Raw genomic sequence first — 19,645 nt, 5'->3', positions numbered from 1 at the left:
ATCCTGGGCCATCCCTGTCTGTGTTCGATGTCACCCCCCTGTTGGGTTGTTGTGTGTCATTGCCTTTGTGTTTATGGTGTCTTTGCTTTTGTGTCTAGGTGGTGTTTGTGATTCTGTGTTTTGGCCAGGTGTTGATCATTGTTAATTAGTGTTGGTATTTAGGTGTCTGTTTGTTCTCATTTCCTTGTGGTGTCATTTCCTCCAGTACCCTGCGTTGTCCCCGTGTCGTGCCTGCCTTCGCTGTTGATGTCTAGTGAGTCCTTGCCTGTATACTCCTGCCGTTTTCTTGATTTCCTTATTTGTTTTGTTAGTAGTAGTGTCTTTTATTTGTATTGTATATTGGATCATTAGTAAACACCCCTTCTTCAAGCATTGCTCCTCGTCTCTGCCTCCGTTCCTTCTCCCTTGTCTGCAAACTGTGTTCTCACCTTTATTAGCACCCCAATCGTAACAGAATGACACCACCATCTAAGAGCACAGCAGACAAGGTGGCCGATACCATGACGATCATCCGTTGCATGGTGGACGGTGATCTGGAGCATTACTCACTTGCCAAGTGGGTATTCCTGCTCCAGATGATCAACAAGGTCGCAACGGAGAGCCCGACACAGGAGCCAGCGATGCGGGTTATGGCCGACCACGTCGCTGCCCTCATGGACGGGTTTAGGTCGCTCGCTACTACCCTATCCACCAGCCGAATCCCAGGTAGGGTTCCCATGGCTAACGTAGCCACGTCAGCTAACCGGTTCCCCATTGTTAGCACAACCCTGTTAGCTTAGCTCCTACAGCTAACCAGACGTCCACAGCTAGCACAGCTCCGCCCGTTAGCATTTATCCTGTAGCTAACCAGGCATTCCCAGCTAGCTCAATCCCCACTGCTAGCCTAATCTCCAGGTTTACGATCAGCCTAGTACGTGAGACGGACCAGATGTTCCTAGCTAGCATTGTCCCTGCAGCTAGTCAGGTTTCCTCAGCTAGCAAGCCTCAGAAGGCTAGCAAGCCTAAGAAGGCTATCGTGACAGGAGCTACTAGTCTTTCCCCGACAGCTAGCTTAGCCTCTGCAGCTAACCAGGCATCTACAGCTAACCCAGCCCCTACTGTTAGCTTAGCCTCTGCAGCTAGCCAGGCATCCCAGCTGACACAGCCCCTACAGCTAGCCTCTACAGCTAGCTCAGGGCCCACGGTTGGCCTAGCCCCCGCAGCTCGCAGGCCTCAGAGTTCTGGCAAGACTCTGAGGGCGGGCAGGGCTAGTGCCGCCGACAAGGCTTCCACAGCTGATCCGGTCGTCGCTGCCAGCCTGATTCCGATCGGCGTAGTCCCGGCTGTCACCGCTCCTCCTTCGGTCTCCACGCCCTGCCCGGCCTCTACACCTGCTCCGGCTGCTACGGCGGCTCCCGGCTCCTCGACTGATCCTGGCACCCCGTCTGGTCCAGCTCTACACCGTGAGCGGCGCCCTGGTCCTTGCCGTGGTCTTCGGCGTGCGCTGCGTTGGGTCCTGCTCCGGGGGTCGTCGCCGCCGCACCTCCGTTCCGGCTCTCCTGAACCGGTCCCTAGTCCGGCGGCTGGAGGGTTCCTCGTCCGGTATCCTGCTCCACGGTCCAGTTCCCCTTCCCGGGCTTCTGCACCTGTCCCCACCCCCCCTCATCGGGTCTCTGTTCCCAGGTCCAGCCCCCCTCCCCGGGTCTTGGCGCCCGTCCCCACCCCCCCTCGTCGGGCCTCTGCTCCCAGCTCCGGCTTCCCACTCCGGCTCCCTGTTTCTCTTCCTGCCTCCCCTCTCCGGCCCTGTACCCCCGTTTTCACCCCTCCTGGGTTTTTCGCTCAGCCTCCCGGCCCCTGGTCTCCGGGTCCTCTCCCTGGGTCCCCTCCGGGGTTCCGGCTTCCTCCCTCGCCTGGGTACGGACGTTGTTCTCGGGGGTCTGGAAGCCCCCCATTGAGGGGGAGGTACTGTTACGTTCCAAGGCCCGGTCCTGGCTGGACCGGGCATGAGAATAACATTGGACAGTGCTCTCCTCCTGACATTGGCTCCCTACTTCCCTCTGGTGACCTAAGCCCGATGGTGCGGTCTGCCATTTTATGTTGGTTGCACATTATTGATTAGATTTCTAATATTCTGTTATCCTGGGCCATCCCTGTCTGTGTTTGATGTCACCCCCTTGTTGGGTTGTTGTGTGTCATTGCCTTTGTGTCTAGTTGTGTTTATGGTGTCTTTGCTTTTGTGTCTAGGTTGTGTTTGTGATTCTGTGTTTTGGCCAGGTGTTGATCATTGTTAATTAGTGTTGGTATTTAGGTGTCCGTTTGTCCTCATTTCCTTGTGGTGTCATTTCCTCCAGTACCCCGTGTTGTCCCCTGTCGTGCCTGCCTTCCCCGTTGATGTCTAGTGAGTCCTTGCCTGTATACTCCTGTCGTTTTCTTGTTTTCCTTCGTTGTTTTGTTAGTAGTAGTGTTTTTTATTTGTATTGTATATTGGATCATCAGTAAACACCCCTTCTTCAAGCATCGCTCCTCGTCTCTGCCTCCGTTCCTTCTCCCTTGTCTGCAAACTGTGTTCTCACCTTCATTAGCACCCCAATCGTAACAGTAACCTGTAGTACCCTCTAGTAACCTGTAGAACCATTTAATATCCTATATTACCATGTAGTACCCTGTTATATCCTGTATTACAATGTAGTACCTACTATTATGTAGTACTCTGTAGTACCATGTACTACCATGTAGTGTATGTAGTATTACCATGTAATACCCTGTAGTATCATGTTGTACCCTGTACTTTCATATAGTGCCATGGACTACCATGTAATACCCTGTAATACTATGTAGGGGTGTAACAATGCATCACAATGCATCGATCCTAAGATCGAATCGTGGTCAAATTAAGAGATTTCATGATTCATTGAATCGTTGCCTGAAGAATCGCAATCGAATCGTTGTGGGGTCAAATATTTAAACCCAGTACTATGTAATACTCTGTTGTTCCACATAGTACACTGTAATGTATAGGGCCCTATGGAATCTGCGATAGGGCCCTATACAATCTGAGAGGATTTCACAGAATTTAAATATTAACACGGAATTCTGAATTACTGAACAATTCTGAACATTAACACTTTCATTAATAAAAACTTTCCACCAGACATTATACCAAAAAAAGCACAATAACTGAAAATAAATAAGTAAATGAGTCACTGTCTGTGCTTGGGGATGGAGCAGACAAGTACTGTACCTACGTGCCAGCTCTGTAAAGCGGCCTTGATTGGTCCTCCAATATCCAAGAGAGGGCTATGGCGACTGTACTTGATCCGTGGTATAAAGACCATTATTTTGATATGGGGAAAAAGCAGGGTGCACGCCAAATGATCCAGAGTACATCTGATGGAAATGCCAGTTGATGATGGAGACGGGGCACACATAGCAAAGATGATGTGTTACGGCAAAAGAACGCTCAGAAAATCATTTTCCCACAACAAAGTAATGGTCTTTATGCTGCCGATCTTGTTCAGTCGCGATGCAGTACATGGGTTCAGAGTCTGGAGTGCATGGCGTTCACAGGACAGAATCGGTTGCTGGCACTGTTTGAACCACGGTCTGAGCGGCTGAGTAGCAGCTTGATGGCAACGTTTGCTTCAGGTTCTCTCATAGGATATGAATCAGGGATGTGGTTGGGGTTTGAACGCATCAACAGCCAGATAATAATTATTTGGAAACAGTGTCACATTTATGTCTATACTTTTGCTACAATAAAAGAAAAAAGATCCACACTCATTCGGTACAAATTTTCTGCCTTTTCACTCTTTTTCACACACAATTTTGCTGCATCCCTACTTTTGAGTGCTGCTTGCTGTGGGCCAGATCCGATACAGATGTGTAAAAAAAGTACCATTATCGGCCGATATTATATCAGTGGCCGATATATCATGCACCACTAATGACATGCATCTCGCTTTATTTAGCCTCAACCAAAGCTGGCATTTTGTCCATGCTACAGTAACTCAATGAAACATCTGAGTAAATGGCTTATTGTGCCGGATGTGACTACAATGACAGTAGGGACTGGGATATGCAAATGAGCTTGACAGTGATTGGTCAGTCTCCATCCACACTCCTACACAGAGCATTGGACGGCGTTCCACTTCAAGGGGGGAGGATCTCCCTTCTCCTCCTCTCTTGGCCAGATGTTTAGCAGGCTGTGACGAACAGGCATGGAGACGGCTTTGCATAGGAGTGTGATCTATGTTGATGATTGCTGCAATTCCGAATGGCTTGTTTTAATGGGGAGGGTTCTTGCCACAGCTGAACTGCAGCAACTGCACCAAGTACATATCATCATGTTTTCTCAGTGTTGAGATGACTCCTAAAAACAACGCAGAACACAGGAAAAGGCCATTTCTACAACGGGGGACCTTTTTAAGCTCTGAAACCCCCCATCCAGCTCACAGTACCACTGCAACTACTGAGGAAATGAATGTTCTAAATGAGGTCAGCCACCACCAACTGTCAAATTGACGGAGACAGATTGAGCAGACGGGAGAATCCGTTTTGGGGGGGGGGGGGGGGGGGGGGGGTGTTAATGAGAATGAAGGCGTGCACTCGCCGGCTTAGATCACAGTGATATCGGATCACCATGGTTGGGTAGAAACTGACTAAATGTAATCGGGATTACGTAATCAGATTTACCCCCCCCCCCCCCATACACACACACACAGACACTAGCGCCCCCTCAACCCGCCTTCCATTACCAGACAAATGGTATCAGATCTCTCGCCGCACCTCGTATTGTGAAGCTAATTCCCAGACAGGAAGACATTGTGTTGTAGAGAGAGGCACCTGCTGAGATACACAAGATTCATGTGGCTTTACAACGTTGAAAATAAAAGTCCAAACTCCTGTCACGGATAATGGTAGCACTTTTTTGTAAAAGCTTTCAAAGAGTTTTCAACCGAAAGTGATGACCACGATGAGGCAGATGAAGGTGAATTCCAGGATGTGTGGTACTGGGTACTGTTCTTTCGGAAGAAATGGATCTCTCTATCTACCCTGCCACCAGCGATGTGCATCGATCACACACAATGACTCTGACGGCCTCCAGGCTGGATCTTGTGAAAGCTGTGACGGGGGCCAATGTGCAAAGTGTACTACAGTGCAATGGTCGAACGCTCCGCCCGGCGCCTAATGGAACGAGGCCCACCTATCATCACCAGTGGCTGCTGAAGCTGTGGAGGACATGGGGCGAATAAGACTCGTTCCATGTGTCACTTGCTGGAACTCGGAACATCATCCAGTGCAAAACGTGTCTTTAACCCTTTCACTGCCACACTACAGAAGGTTAACCCTTTACTATCACACTACCGATGGTGTGAAAGGGTTAACCTGCTGTTGTGTGGCAGTGAAAGGGTTAACCTTCTGTGTATTGTGGCAGTTAAGGGTTAACTGTTTGGTAGTGCGGCAGTGAAAGGGTTAAGTGATGCACAACTGGGGGGGGGGGGGGACGTTTGTGACGGCCTGGCCGGTTGTTCAAAAGTAATCCGATCGGATTTCGGATAACCGATTTGATCAAATCTTGAAAATGGGTTGTTCAAAAGAAAAAACGGATTCTGAAATCGGATTGGATTACGTAATCTAATCTTGGTTTTTATCCGGATCAAACCTTCAGTATGCGTTGTTCAAAAGCTTTTAGTAGGATTGGGATCACTTTGATAAAAAAAAATCAGGATTAAACCGATCACCCAGTAGAAGGGTGGATTCAGGGTGGATTTCAGTCACAAAATGTAATGAACCTTTAAAATTGGTTAAATAATCCAATATTTGGATCATGCAGTATACAGTATATACATTTATTCATAAGATGTTCACTTAATTTGTTCATCCGCTACAGTGATTAAGTATATAAAGTAGACTTCAGCCTTTCAGTACAGCAAATTCAAAAGATTTTGGACTCAAAAGAATCCCCCAAACAGCTGTCGGTATTGAACACAAATAATATATCAATTATAAACTGTCACTTATCACTGTATATTAATCACACTGACAGTCATTGATTGATTGATTGAATTGATTGAAACGTTTATTAACAGATTGCAGAATGGGTACAGTACAGTACAGCTCAATACATACAATTGTTAAGAGGATGCAGACCTGAGAGACGTTCGTCTTGTTTCCATCAGGGTCCCCTATTTTCAATTCATCATATGACACACACGACATACAGATAGACAGTACTGCTACATCTATACATTTATGACATACCAGATTTTCAAATACAGTACTGTTTGTGATACTAAAACAAAATCCAGAAAAAGAGTGTATATACATTTGACATAGAAACTGTGCATTGGGGGAGGTTGGGTAGGTGGGGTGGGGCTGTACATTGGAGGTGGGGGGGTGGGGGGGGGGTTGGGTAGGGGGACACACACTGTACATTGGAATACTGACATACATTTGACATAGAAACTGTACATTGGAGGAGGTTGGGTAGGTGGGGTTGGGTGGGGCTGTACATTGGAATACTGACAAAGCCATGCTTGGTCTTTATTGTACAACTGGGTTAGGACATTTGTAGGGGCCAGTTTTGAATTGCAGTCTCCCGTAGGTGTTTTTTGAGAGTGTTTTTGAAGGTGGGTAGTGATTCACATTCCTTTACAGCTTTGGGTAGGGCGTTCCACATTGTTGTGGCATAATTGCGAAACGTGTTTAGTCCCTTGTTTGAGCCGAATCTGGGGTTTACATGATTTGTGGAGCTCCCTCTGGTGTTGTGATCGTGGTATTCACTGACCTTTGGGAAGTATTTTGACATGTACATGGGTACCTTGGTCGTGTAGTGTATCTTGTAGACCAGGCCCATTGCAAGTTGCTGTACTATGTCATCTACTCTAAGCCATCCTAGGTTGGCAAAGTGTGCAGGGGTGAGGTGGGTTCTAGGAGTCAGGTCAAGCAGTAGTCTGACTAGTTTGTTTTGAGATGTTTGTAATTTGGTTTTTAGTGCCTTTGAGGTGCTTTGGTACCATGAGGTGCAAGCATAGTCGTAGTACCCTTGAATGAGTGCTCCTGCCAGAGTCTTCAGGGTATTCTTGTTTACCAGGGAGGAGATCCGGTACAAGAATCGAGTTTGTTGATTGACTTTTTTTATTACATTGGATGCCATTTTGTCACAGGAAAGATTAGCCTCTAGGATGGAACCCAGGTAGGTAATTTCATCTTTCCTTGTGACAATATTGTCACCCACTGTAACTGAGAAGCCGTCGGTTTTGCTGAGTTTGTTATTTGAACCCAAGAGAATGGACTCTGTTTTGCCCATGTGTAATGATAGTTTGTTGTCGGCGAGCCATATGCAGATTTTGCCTAGTTCCGAGCCAGGGGAGGAAACTAACTTTTTGGCTTACCAGCCAACTGGCGGGTATCTGATTTTTTTTACCAGCCAAATAGATTTTTTACCAGACAAAAAAAATCGCTAATTGTGATAATTACTTCTTTGTACGTCTTCGTCTAAATTGATTTTCAATCATAGTAAATTAATCACACTGTCTCTACTCTTCAAAATATTACATCATTAAATCACATATTAACATGAAAGAGGGAACTATTCTGGACTGGGTTGGGCTGAACTGGGCAGTGAAAGATGCTGGGTTGGGCTGGTCTAGGTTATACTGAATGATGAATTGAAAATGAATTGAAAATGGGGGACCCTGATGTAAACAAGACGAAAGTCTTTCTCTGGTCTGCATCCCCTTAACAATTGCATGTATTGAGCCGTACTGTACTGTACCCATTCTGCAATCTGTTAAATAAAGTTTTCATTCATCACAGCTCAACTACTAGGAATGTGTGTCTGACTCTTAAGTGCAGGAAATATTCATCAGAAAGGGGGGACATGATGGAGGGAATGGAAAGAGCAGGTTTGACAGGAGCAGGGTTGAAGGGATTGATTGATTGAAAAGTTTATTAACAGATTGCAGAATGGGTACAATACAGTACAGTTCAATACATACAATTGTTAAGGGGATGCAGACCAGAGAAAGACTTTCGTCTTGTTTACATCAGGGTCCCCCATTTTCAATTCATCATAACATATTGGAGTGTGGAGGAAGTGGACAAGGCATTAAGCAAACAGGACTGAAATGGGGGACCCTGATGTAAACAAGACTAAAGTCCTTCTCTGGTCTGCATCCCCTTAACAATTGTGTGTATTGAGCTGTACTGTATTGTACCCATTCTGCAATCTGTTAATAAAGTTTTCAATCAATCAATCAATACTGGGTTGGGCAGTGAAAGAACCAAGCATTTCACTGTAATGTAATAGCTAAATAAAACAACTTGAACTTGACTTGTTACATTTGCACTCTGGTTGTATGCCAAATGTATTCTGGTTGTACTGTACTTGTGCTGTAAGATGACAATACATTGGAACCGAATCGACAACGCTAGGGGTTCAGCAGGTGTGTTCTGAATGCCAAATATGACAACATCACCGTTGTGAAGGGCATATGGGCGAGTGGTGATATGCTGGGAAACCCGGTAATAATAAAATGTCACTCGGCTGCATTTAAGCAAAGCCGCTCAGTATAGTCGTCCACTATGTTGAATGCGCGTTATGGTAGCTTGTTACATGCTAGGTAGCTAGCCGGCTAATGCTGGTTGACTTGTCATTCTCATCCGACTCGAAGGAGACGCGTCGCGTGCTGTTGTTCGCCCCCATGTCAGACCGCACCGATATCCGAAAGCGACGACTCTACATGCAATTATTTTCATCCACTCATGTGTTTTTGTAAGTTTGTCTACGTTGTCAAGCCGGTGACAGGAGTCTGTAGGGCCGCACGCAGTGGTCTGTCCACTTCCCCTAGATGGGCGGCATCTTCTAGAAAACGAGTGTTCATTGGAGGAGCTTAGAGCGCATCTGTACAACGATGATGTTAATTGGTTATGGTCTGATTATTATGTGGCGCAAATGGGAGGAATCAAGGGGGGAGTCAGAGTTCGGTTTGTGCCAGTGAGCGAATCAGCAGATTGCAGAATGATTTTTTTGTTTTGTTTTGTAATTACTAGTACTCGCCAGACTGGCGAGTGCTCTTCATGAATTACTCGCCAAACGTAAAAAATACTCGCAATTGGCGAGTAAAGTGGCCTAATTTCCTCCCCTGTATCCGAGCTGAGGGTTTTTTCAACCTGTAACTTGTTCTTGTCAGAGACCAGCAGGGCTGAGTTGTCCGCAAACAGGAACAAGTTGCAGTCACAAGCTGACGACATGTCATTTGCATAAATTAGGAACAGTAGTGGTCCTAGTATGCTTCCTTGTGGAACACCACAGTTCACTGTGAGGGGGGGGGATAGGGTACCGTTTACCTCCACCATCTGTTCTCTCCCCTCCAGGTAGGATTGTATCCAGCTCACTGATAAACTATCAAAACCAATTGCTTTTAGCTTGTCAATCAGAATGGTGTGATTGACAGTGTCGAAGGCCTTTTGTAGGTCTAGCATGACCCTGCCGCAGTATTTGCCCGCGTCCACCTCTTGCTTGATGTGGTCGTTCAAATAGAGAAGGCATGTGTCAGTGGAGTGGGATGTTCTGAAGCCAGATTGGAATTCGTAGATTAGATTTTTATCCGTAAGGTACTTTTCGACATGTTCGTATACTATTTTTTCCATGACTTTCGAGATGGATGTAAGGATAGAAACAGGGCGGTAGTTGCCTGGGTCTAATTTGCTGCCCTTTTTGTGCAGGGGTGTTACTCTCGCTATTTTGAAGTCCTTGGGGACGTGTCCCTGTTTTATGGAGAGGTTTATTATGTGTGTGATGACTGGGGTGATGGCCCTGCTGAGTCTCTGAGGAATTTGGAGGGGATGTTGTCATGGCCAGTGGCCTTGTTCGGTTGGAGGGCGCTCAGTTTATTGAGTACCTCATCTGTAGTTACCATTTCCAGTTTGAAGTCGTCTTTGTGGACACCTAGGTTCTTGTAGTATGCTACTATGTATTCTACCCCATACTGCCCTGAGTGGGAGGGTAGTTTGTTTACCAGTGTTGTGGCTATGTTTGTGAAGAAAGTGTTTAAGTAATTGGCTACATCCAGTTTGTCTGTGATGAGCGTGTTGTCCGTCTTTATGTTTATGTTTGAGAACCTGGTTTTAAGTTTTTTACTGCAGCCTAGTTGATTATTGAGTAATTTCCAAAGTTCACGTGGTTTATTTTTGTTTTCCTCAGTTTTGTCATTGGTGAATTTTTTTTGTTGCAGTTTTTATCATGGAGTTTACGTCAGTCATTTGACTTTGACTTTGGCTTGTGTTCAATTAAGGCAATCATACCCAAGGCCTATAAATGATGAACTATGTTCACTAGGGATGGGTACCGTTCACATTTGAACCGATACGGTACCGGTACGACCGGTACCTGTGAATGGATACCGGTACCCAACGGTACTTTTTTTCCTGTACTTTAGTCTCTAAAAATGTAATCTACCTACCTCAGTTGTGAAAAAAATATCAAAACTTCAAATAACCACACTTTTGACCGTTTTCGGCTTGCCATTGCCCCGACTGCTTTGTTGTTGAATCAAGTCAAATCCTAGGTAAGCGTATATTGTGCATGTGAACGTTGACATAAAAAAAATCTAAAATCAAAAATATAAAAAACAATAATATTTTTTTTATTTAAAAAAAAAAAAATGTATCTCACGTGAAACGATACTCGGTAGTACTGACGTGTTTCGGTAAGTACCTTTTTAAAAGTACCGAAATGTTCACTACACCAAAGCGTTGCCGAAACCTGTGCGCTACTAGAGGGTGTTAGGTGCCATTTTGGCTCAATAGCAGGGAGATTTAGTTCGGCTAAGGATGGAGAACTTACCAACAAAAAGAAAAATTATATTTAAGTTGAAATCACCCAGAATGTGAATGCCATGGGGAATGAGGACCACAGAGCAAGTGACATTTAGATGGAAGAATCTTAGGGCCAGGGCAACAAAGGACCACGCTGAAGCCAAAAACACCCAAACAGGCAACAAGCCCTTTATGAGACGTGATGTGGTCCTTGACATTATTGGAGGTGAGAAGTCACAAACTCTGCATGGGATGCAAGTAGGGATATTGCTCGATATTGGCTTTTTTACCGATACCGATATTGTCCAACTCTTAATTTCCGATACCGATATCAACCGATACCGATATATGCAGGGTCCCCCCCCCCCAAAAAATGGAATCATTTCAGGTAATACTAATTAACATTACATATCTCTTGTTGTGGAATTAACACAACATTATGCATACTTTTGACAATAAATAAAATCAGAATTTGTTCTTACTTGCTTGCCTGGGTAAATAAAGTTATAGAAATGTACAAAAAAAAATTAAAAACGATATTTTCCGATATCACATTTTAACGCCGATATCGGCCGATAATATCGGTAGGCCGATAATATCGGACATCCCTAGATTCAAGGTGTTGTAGGGGATGGTGAGCCTGCGATTGGAGAGGAAAGTGAGCCAGTTCCTCCTGATCCAGAGGACACATTTATTTTGGATCTCAGCCCCATCATTGAGGAAGAAGGTGGATCCTCACTGGTAGAGCCAGTAGTTGCCACAGGAGCTCAGAAAAGTGTCTTGAAGTGTCCTTTGGCAAACGGAGATGGTGATTATAAGGAACTTCTGCAAAAAGACTGAGAGGGCGGAAGTACAGACTCGTCTGGCAGAGGAACAACTGACTCTTACCCGACTCTACAGCAAAGCAAGGCTAGACTTGAGATCCGCCTCCTAAAAGCCAAGCTTGTACAAGCTGGTCTCTCCACAGCAGATTAACTCTATTCAATTCAATACATCTTTATTTGAAACTTGTTCTAAATATCCACAATGTACAGTATTTGTGAGTAATGTATATTTATATTTATTTATCGTAGGTCTCAGATGAGCGGACTGCCGGTTTCCAAAAATAGAAAATGGAAGGCGGATGTTTATATTGTTTTATTGTGTTGTTTTCTGTTAAAATAAAAGACAAACACTTGAAGTGACCCCATGCTGGCTATTCTACCTGTCTACATAGCTAGTAGCCTACATTGTGAATGATAGTATAGGAGCCAAAGCACTCATGAGTTATACCTTATTTCTATTGGCTTAGTTGCCTACACTGTTAAAGTCTACATTTCAGAATACAATGGGGCTTAGCTGTATATTTAGGTTATTGTATTATATGAATGTTTATGTTTATTTGTATAACCTTACATTGAAACGGCATTAGGAATATTGATTGGATTTAGATAAAGTCATAGAACATTTGTGATGTCATGTCACAGTATGATGTCATAATCAAACATTCTAGAACATTTGTGATGTCACAGTATCATGTCATAATCAAACATTCTAGAACATTTGTGTATATATATACAGTGCTGAGCAGTACTGAACAGATAGACTAAACAACATAGATTGAAGCCTGCATTTCTCAACCAAGGTGCCTTGCCTACCGTTTTGCTGTGGGAAGAGCCAGCAAGTTGATATTTACGGCTTTCAGGTGTGGAGGAATTTTGTCATGTGTGGAGTCGGCTGTGATTTTGGAGACTGGGAAAATACAGTTTTCTTACCTTGTAGTAGTGACGTGAATATTTCGTGGCAGTAAACAGCCAAACAAGTTTTAGTTTAGGAAAATAGCTTTAGGATCACTTCTGTAAAGAAAGACTTCACTGTGGAAGAGAAATAAACCATTTGGATATCTTTGTTTTACACCAGAGCCTCGGCTGTGGACATTATTTTTCTTTATCAATGAACGTACTACTTACGAGTAAGCAACTTTAACCAGTAGAGTGAACCGTCGGCCCTCATAGATAGCCTATCCCATATCGAGCACTGGTTATCCGGATTTGGTAATCCTGAAAAGTTTGTATCCGGATCAGAGTAATCCAATCCCATGTTGCTTTGAAAAAACGGCACAAAAATAAACTGGATTACGTGATCCTGGATAGCAAAACATAGGATTTCAACAGTTTTATCCGGATTGAACCTTTTGAACAACCGGGCCCTGCCGGGATGCTTTCCCATGAGATTAACTTCTTGAAAGAATTATGCTGAGGTCCTGCAAGGATAATCAAAATGCTTCTGTGAAATGCTGATCCCCCCCACACTGATGGCTCTGAAGAAGCTAGGCGAGAAGAGAGCTTCGACACCTTTTTCTGATGTCATTGGCACCGTCCTGCAGCAATAAACACGTACCTAGAAGAGACTAGGGCTGTCCCCGACTAAGGATTTGGATAGTTGACTAAATTTGCCGAAATGTGCCAATAGTCGACTAAGTCGACTACCCCTCTGAATGCAAAAAAGAAAAAAAAGTAAAAATGTTATGGGCTGTGTGGGGGTGCTTAATGTCTGAAGGAGTCGACTGAAGGCTCCTTGTTCTCTGCGAAAGCATGCAATTGGTCCACTGATGGATACATCTTGATATTTGTCTAGCCTAGTGTGTTCATTAGACAGGTGAAATCCTCTTTCAGTGCCTCTGTGCCTGTTTTCTTAGGCAGTTAGCCTCGCTGGTATGTGCGCCATTAGTGTTAGCCACGCTTCTAGACCTCTTTGGTTTAAAAAAATATATATAATTATAATAATCTCGACTACGGCTCCTTTCGATCGATTAGTAGACTATTCGACTAATCGGCGTCAGCCCTAGAAGAGACTAGTAAGAATCTGGACTGCCATAATGACTTTCCAAGGGGGAAAAGGCTCTTCCTTAAATCCAACGCCATCTTACCCTCCAGTGCACCTGTCGAACGGCTCTTCAGCCATGGTGGCAACCCCCCCCCCCCCCCCCCCCCCCCCAGAGGAACCGCTTGACGGATGGAACATTTTGAACAAATGCAAGGCTCTGTTTTTGCCAATTCACTTCCAATGCCTTTGCGCATTGTTTCATGGAGGTCAGGAATTACTTTGGTGCCAACAGATGTACGTGAGGGCACAGTGTAGCGGGGATCGTGCACCTTCATTAGGTAAAGTACCTCTAACCAACAAAAAGGTCTGCACATCTTTTGCAATAGGGAGGTGTAGTGGTTACGTCATTGCCGTTGTTTTCCACCCTCTGTCCAACGCAATGCATTTCCCCATTGCCCATTTCTAAATCGTCTCGTTTAAAACAAATAAAGCATTTACATGGTGTACCTTTCTGTGCGTATTCATCCACAATCTATAGCTCAACATGAAAATATTCGCAATTAATCATAAATAAAAATCTTCTGAGCTGTTTTTTTTCCCACTGCCGGTGTTTTTACCTGTTGGACTGTCCTGCTTCCAGACAGTTATATTGCAGGGTGTTGACTTGACTGCGCAGATGATGTGCACTTATATTGGAAGTGTTTACATTTACGTAGGCGACGTGTGTGAAGCAATGCTCGCAGACGGTCATGTTTCTGTTAACAGTTTTCATTCCCTCGTCATTGTATTAAAGCAAAAAATAAAAGATGCCCCCACTCGACTGCCTCTCGACTCCACTCGCCATTAGGGTTGTGTGAAGTCGGACGCCAGTGTTTTTGTTGCCAACATCTGATGGCGTACCGTATGGTAACATTTTTTAATTGAGAACCGTGGCATCTCTAATAGACAGAGTAGGGGAGAGACAATAGGAGAGACTCGGAGGACAGTACGAACACGGATGTCTTCATGGTGAGATCTTGCAGTGTGCCGCACACCCACCCACCCACCCGTAACCTGTAGGGCTGTACCGAATGCTTCGAAGCTTCGATCATAATGTTGACATTCGAATTCTAAATCAACATTCGAATTTATAATTTTTAATAAAATAAAAAACTTTTTTTTTTTAAATATTTTTTTACGTGTATTCATTCTGTTTAACCCAATGGGGTTTTTCTTCACAGTTGCAGATAAAGATTAGGCTACACTAATATTATACTATAAGACGTCACCATCACTTTCGTACCAACTGTGTGCCCTTATTGGATTATTCATGTTGACGAAACTGATGAGCTATATTCATTAAAGAAAGTTGATTTAATAAAAAATAAAAAAAAAACTAATTTAATCAGATTAATCACTTTATTCAAATTGAGGATTTAGTTTGAGGATATACATTTAAAAAAAAATATATATATATATTTTCGATTAAGTCATAAAATATGACGACAGACATTCAAAGCTTCGAATGTAAAAAAAAAAAAAATGACATTCGGTGCAGCCCTAGTAACGTGTGAAGTGTTGTGTGTGTGTGTGTGTCTCCTGGCAGGGCTGTGGTACGCCATGTCAAGGTGAAACCCAGGTGCACGGTGTCCAGTATGCTGAAGCGCCTGGATAAGATCAACTTCCTTGGCTCCAGGACGAGAGAGGAGTCACTCGATGCGTCCGAGTCCCCCACGGCCTCCGACAGTGAATGCAATGACGACCCGCAGCAGGGGGCCGCGTCCAGAGACGCCGAGGACCTATTTCAAGAACCTGTGAGTCATTAGTGTGTTTTGTGGTCCGTCTGTGTGTGTGTGTGTACTTGTTTAACTGTACTTAACTGACTCTTGACAAACCGCCTTTTAATGTGAGGACATTTTGTGATATAAGAACCTTTTGGCCAGTCCTCAGAGTTAAAGGTTGGGGTCAAAGTCAAAGTTATGTTTATTGTCATTTTTCCATGATTGATTGATTGATTGATTGAAAACTTTATTAACTCCCTGCCAGAATCCGACTCCCCCTGTGCGTGGACGCGCATACACCATCAGCCTGCCCAGCATGTACAATACATAGGAACACCCACAATATGTTCTTCCCCCTTCCTACTGTATAAGAAATAATTAAAAACGCATTGCAAGGAGAACAGAGGTTATTTGTTGAGTTTATGTGTATACAAAACCCTTGCAATAAATGTGTCTTAAATGAATGAAAAGCATATAGAGCACCTAATGCTGCTCTGGATACAGGTCGTATTATCGTGGGTGTTCCTGTGACTTGTATTCTGCTTACAGCTTCGAAACTCCACTTATTTCGTTTTTTACAATGTCAAAGCCTTTTAAATATAATCAAAACGTTCCCGCATTTCTGTCCGCTTTATCGTTTTATGACAGAAATCTGATGGTGTATGCGCCAATAATGAGTTGAGTTCTAACAAAGAGCGTATTGCATGCTGGGTAGGCTGATGGAGTGTATGCGCGTCCACGCGAGGGGGAGGCGGCTTCTGGCAGGGAGTCCGAATTCGGCACAACACCTGTTAGCTTAGTTACCGGCGGTAGCAGCCAACGTTAGTTTGGGCGAGGATGCAAAGCATGTAAGATGCATTGGATGTGTTGCGGGGGAAAACAGGCAGGGACTTATTTCCTGGACGCAAAATGCGCACTCTAGAGGCGTGTGTACCACTTCCGCAACGTATTTGATTTCCGGGGTTGGCCTGATTGGCCGCGACAGCCACGTGACGCGCGTGGCACGCCCCCGCGGCAGCCGCAGCGGCAAGCGCGCTGCCGTTGGCGAAAGCAGGATGAGAGAGCGTAGATTTCGCTGTGTATCATTTAATCATTTATCATTTAACATTTGAAAGGCATAGATTGTTGTCATACAGAAGTACAGAATACTTTTATCCAAAATGCTTCTTACTGTTACACTGTTAGAGACTGTGCTAGACAAATGAATGACTAATTCGGTCTGAAATAGCATAACTAATAACGTTAGTAAGCACTGCTTATATGCTTATTATGTCTGCGGGGTACAGTAAACGTTTCTCCCGGTACATTCTGAAGAGCACACCGCTGTATGTTGGAGAACCAGCGGTCTTCCGCTCCTCCTCACTCGAGTGAGAGCAAAGCCGTGCACCTCGGCACAGCTCAGCCCTGTGTGAGACGCGAGCAGGAAGGAGGAGATGGGAGTCCTTCCAATCGGAATATGTTGTTTCTTTACACATATGTTGGATTATGAATATGTCTTTATAGCTACAAATGAATGACTAATTCGGTCAGAAAGCAGTAACACAACAGTTGCAATGTTGTGTTACTGCTTCTCGGCATAAGCCCCAATAAGACCGTCACCAGAGCTCAGCGATGCCGCTCGCGTGAGCATATTCTCCCCGCTGGGGATCGCAGCACGGAGGGTCGCGGACCAGCCTGGCAGCATAGCTATAAAGACATATTCATAATCCAACATATGTGTAAAGAAACAACATATTCCAGCCTGGCAGCATAGCTATAAAGACATATTCATAATCCAACATATGTGTAAAGAAACAACATATTCCGATTGGAAGGACTCCCATCTCCTCCTTCCTGCTCGCGTCTCACACAGGGCTGAGCTGTGCCGAGGTGCCGCCCCCCTCGCACGGCTTTGCTCTCTCACTCGAATGAGGAGGAGCGGAAGACCGCTGGTTCTCCAACATACAGCGGTGTGCTCTTCAGAATGTACCGGGAGAAACGTTTACTGTACCCCGCAGACATAATAAGCATATAAGCAGTGCTTACTAGCGTTATTAGTTACGCTATTTCAGACCGAATTAGTCATTCATTTGTCTAGCACAGTCTCTAACAGTGTAACAGTAAGAAGCATTTTGGATAAAAGTATTCTGTACTTCTGTATGACAACAATGTATGCCTTTCAAATGTTAAATGATAAATGATTAAATGATACACAGCGAAATCTACGCTCTCTCATCCTGCTTTCGCCAACGGCAGCGCGCTTGCCGCTGCGGCTGCCGCGGGGGCGTGCCACGCGCGTCATGTGGCCGTCGCGGCCAATCAGGCCAACCCCGGAAATTAAATACGTTGCGGAAGTGGTACACGCGGCTGGAGCTGCGCTTAGGAGGAAATGAGACTTGCCACATGATTTTCAAAATAAGAGTATCGATATGAACCGAACGTTGTTGCTGCGTTGTTGGGCTGCTGGAGCCATAGATATTATGGCCGAAGCTGCGCTTGGGCAGTGCACAGGTGCTGGTGCAGTAAATTCATTCATCGCACAGACAGATTTTTCCATAGCGTGTGCGACATATATGTCACACTGTACAGCCCTGACCTATCCCACCCACCCTCGTTTGTTTAATTTAATCCATCATCAGAGCTGAGCAATGAGATAATTCCTACTCTTGTCACGGCTAGGTACCCTATTCATCGTTCAACACTTCTGTTGTTACTCCTGATCCTACTCCAAACACTGGCCTTTAACCCTTTCACTGCCACACTACAGAAGGTTAACCCTTTACTATCACACTACCAACGGTTAACCTTCTGTAGTGTGGTAGTGAAAGGGTTAACATTCTGTAGTGTGTCAATGAAAGGGTTAACCTGCTGTTGTGTGGCAGTGAAAGGGTTAACCTTCTGTGTGTTGTCGCAGTGAAAGGGTTAACCATTTGGTAGTGCGGCAGTGAAAGGGTTAAGAATAGAAATGGACTTGGGATAATTCACTTCAATATTAAAAGCTTAGTCCAAGAAATGGATTATATTAACACTTTGAGTGCCAACGACGAGAATTCTTGTTATTTCATGCCAACCGTTCAGTGCCAACGATGAGAAATCTCGTTATTAATAGTTATTTTTTTTATTAGCGATTTCCATTCATTTTTCATCAATCTAGCTTCACGTTACCACTGGGACTCTCTCTGAGCTCGAACAGGGCCCCTATCGTCTCCCGGATGGTAATGCACCCTTTGGATTGGACTGAATGAAAACGCATGGGGGAAAAGAAAATCCGGAATCCACATTTTACTTGTCAGGCATGTAATCCGAGCCGATTGCAGTCTTTGTGGTCCCTCAGAACACAGTGGAATATGTGTTTCAAGCACCCATCGTTGGATCAATAAACGCAATCGATATTTGGAATGGCGATCATAAATTGGAATAATCTTTTTGGAGAACATCTGATCTGAGGTAAGGAATCTATTTTACCAGTCTTGGGGTAATCAGAGCTTTTTTCACAGATATATCAACGTGTCCCATATGTGTGTGTGTGCTGATCAGGAAATAAGATAATAGATTTTTCAGCCCGCTTCTCTAGCGTGCATAAGTACACATATACTATCGATAATCTAGCATTTATTTGAAAACTATTCATAAATAGGCCGAAAAATTACATTTTTTGTGTATTCCAGTAAAGGGCGATTGCTGCAGAATCACTTTTCTTCTCGAAATTTCCAAAAATGAGCTTTTTTCAAAATGGTATAAAACGAAAATGTACAGATGAAAAAAACAATCCGTTTCGACAATGTTGACTGCAAGCAAGTCATTGATAAGCGACGGGCGTATTAGACACATACTTTAGCCATAAGCCATAATTTAAGATATAGTTTATGCGTTCGCAAATGTGCTCGCCCTCTCATTGAATAGAGTGTTGGCACTCAAGCGCTAAATCTTGCACCCCCTGCTGGCACTCAAAGTGTTAATGTTTTTAGTTCTTCAGTTCTTTTAGTTCTTTAGTTCTGTCACTAGTACTACTAGTGTAGTAGTAGTAGTAGCAGTAGTAGTAGTAGTAGTAGTAGTAGCAGTATTAGTAGCAGTAGTAGTAGTAGTAGTAGTAGTAGTAGTAGTAGTAGTAGTAGTAGTACTACTACTAGTGTAGTAGTAGTAGTAGTAGTAGTAGTAGTAGTAGTAGTAGTAGTAGTAGTAGTAGTAGTAGTAGTTGTTGTGAAGGGCCAGATTAAACCGAATATATATATTTATTTATATATATATATTTAATTGTATTTGTATATTCTCTAATATTCCCTGATATCCCTTGTATATTC

At 44.2% G+C, this 19,645-nt stretch overlaps 1 protein-coding gene across 1 annotated transcript in view; it reads left to right on the top strand.

Annotated features, from left to right (window-relative positions):
• The window catches only part of gramd4a (GRAM domain containing 4a), a 146,651-nt gene that overhangs the window by 8,117 nt on the left and 118,889 nt on the right, over positions 1–19,645 (top strand). Inside the window, exon 2 of the mRNA XM_084330783.1 lies at positions 15,191–15,398. Coding sequence (XP_084186909.1) covers positions 15,191–15,398 — 208 coding nt within the window. The remainder of the gene's footprint in view (positions 1–15,190; positions 15,399–19,645) is intronic.

Source organism: Notolepis coatsorum (genome assembly GCF_963971535.1).
Source record: "Notolepis coatsorum genome assembly, chromosome: 15".
NCBI classification, from domain to species: Eukaryota; Metazoa; Chordata; class Actinopteri; order Aulopiformes; family Paralepididae; genus Notolepis; species Notolepis coatsorum.
Note: the sequence above shows the minus strand (reverse complement) of the source record. Positions and strands in the feature narration are given on the sequence as shown.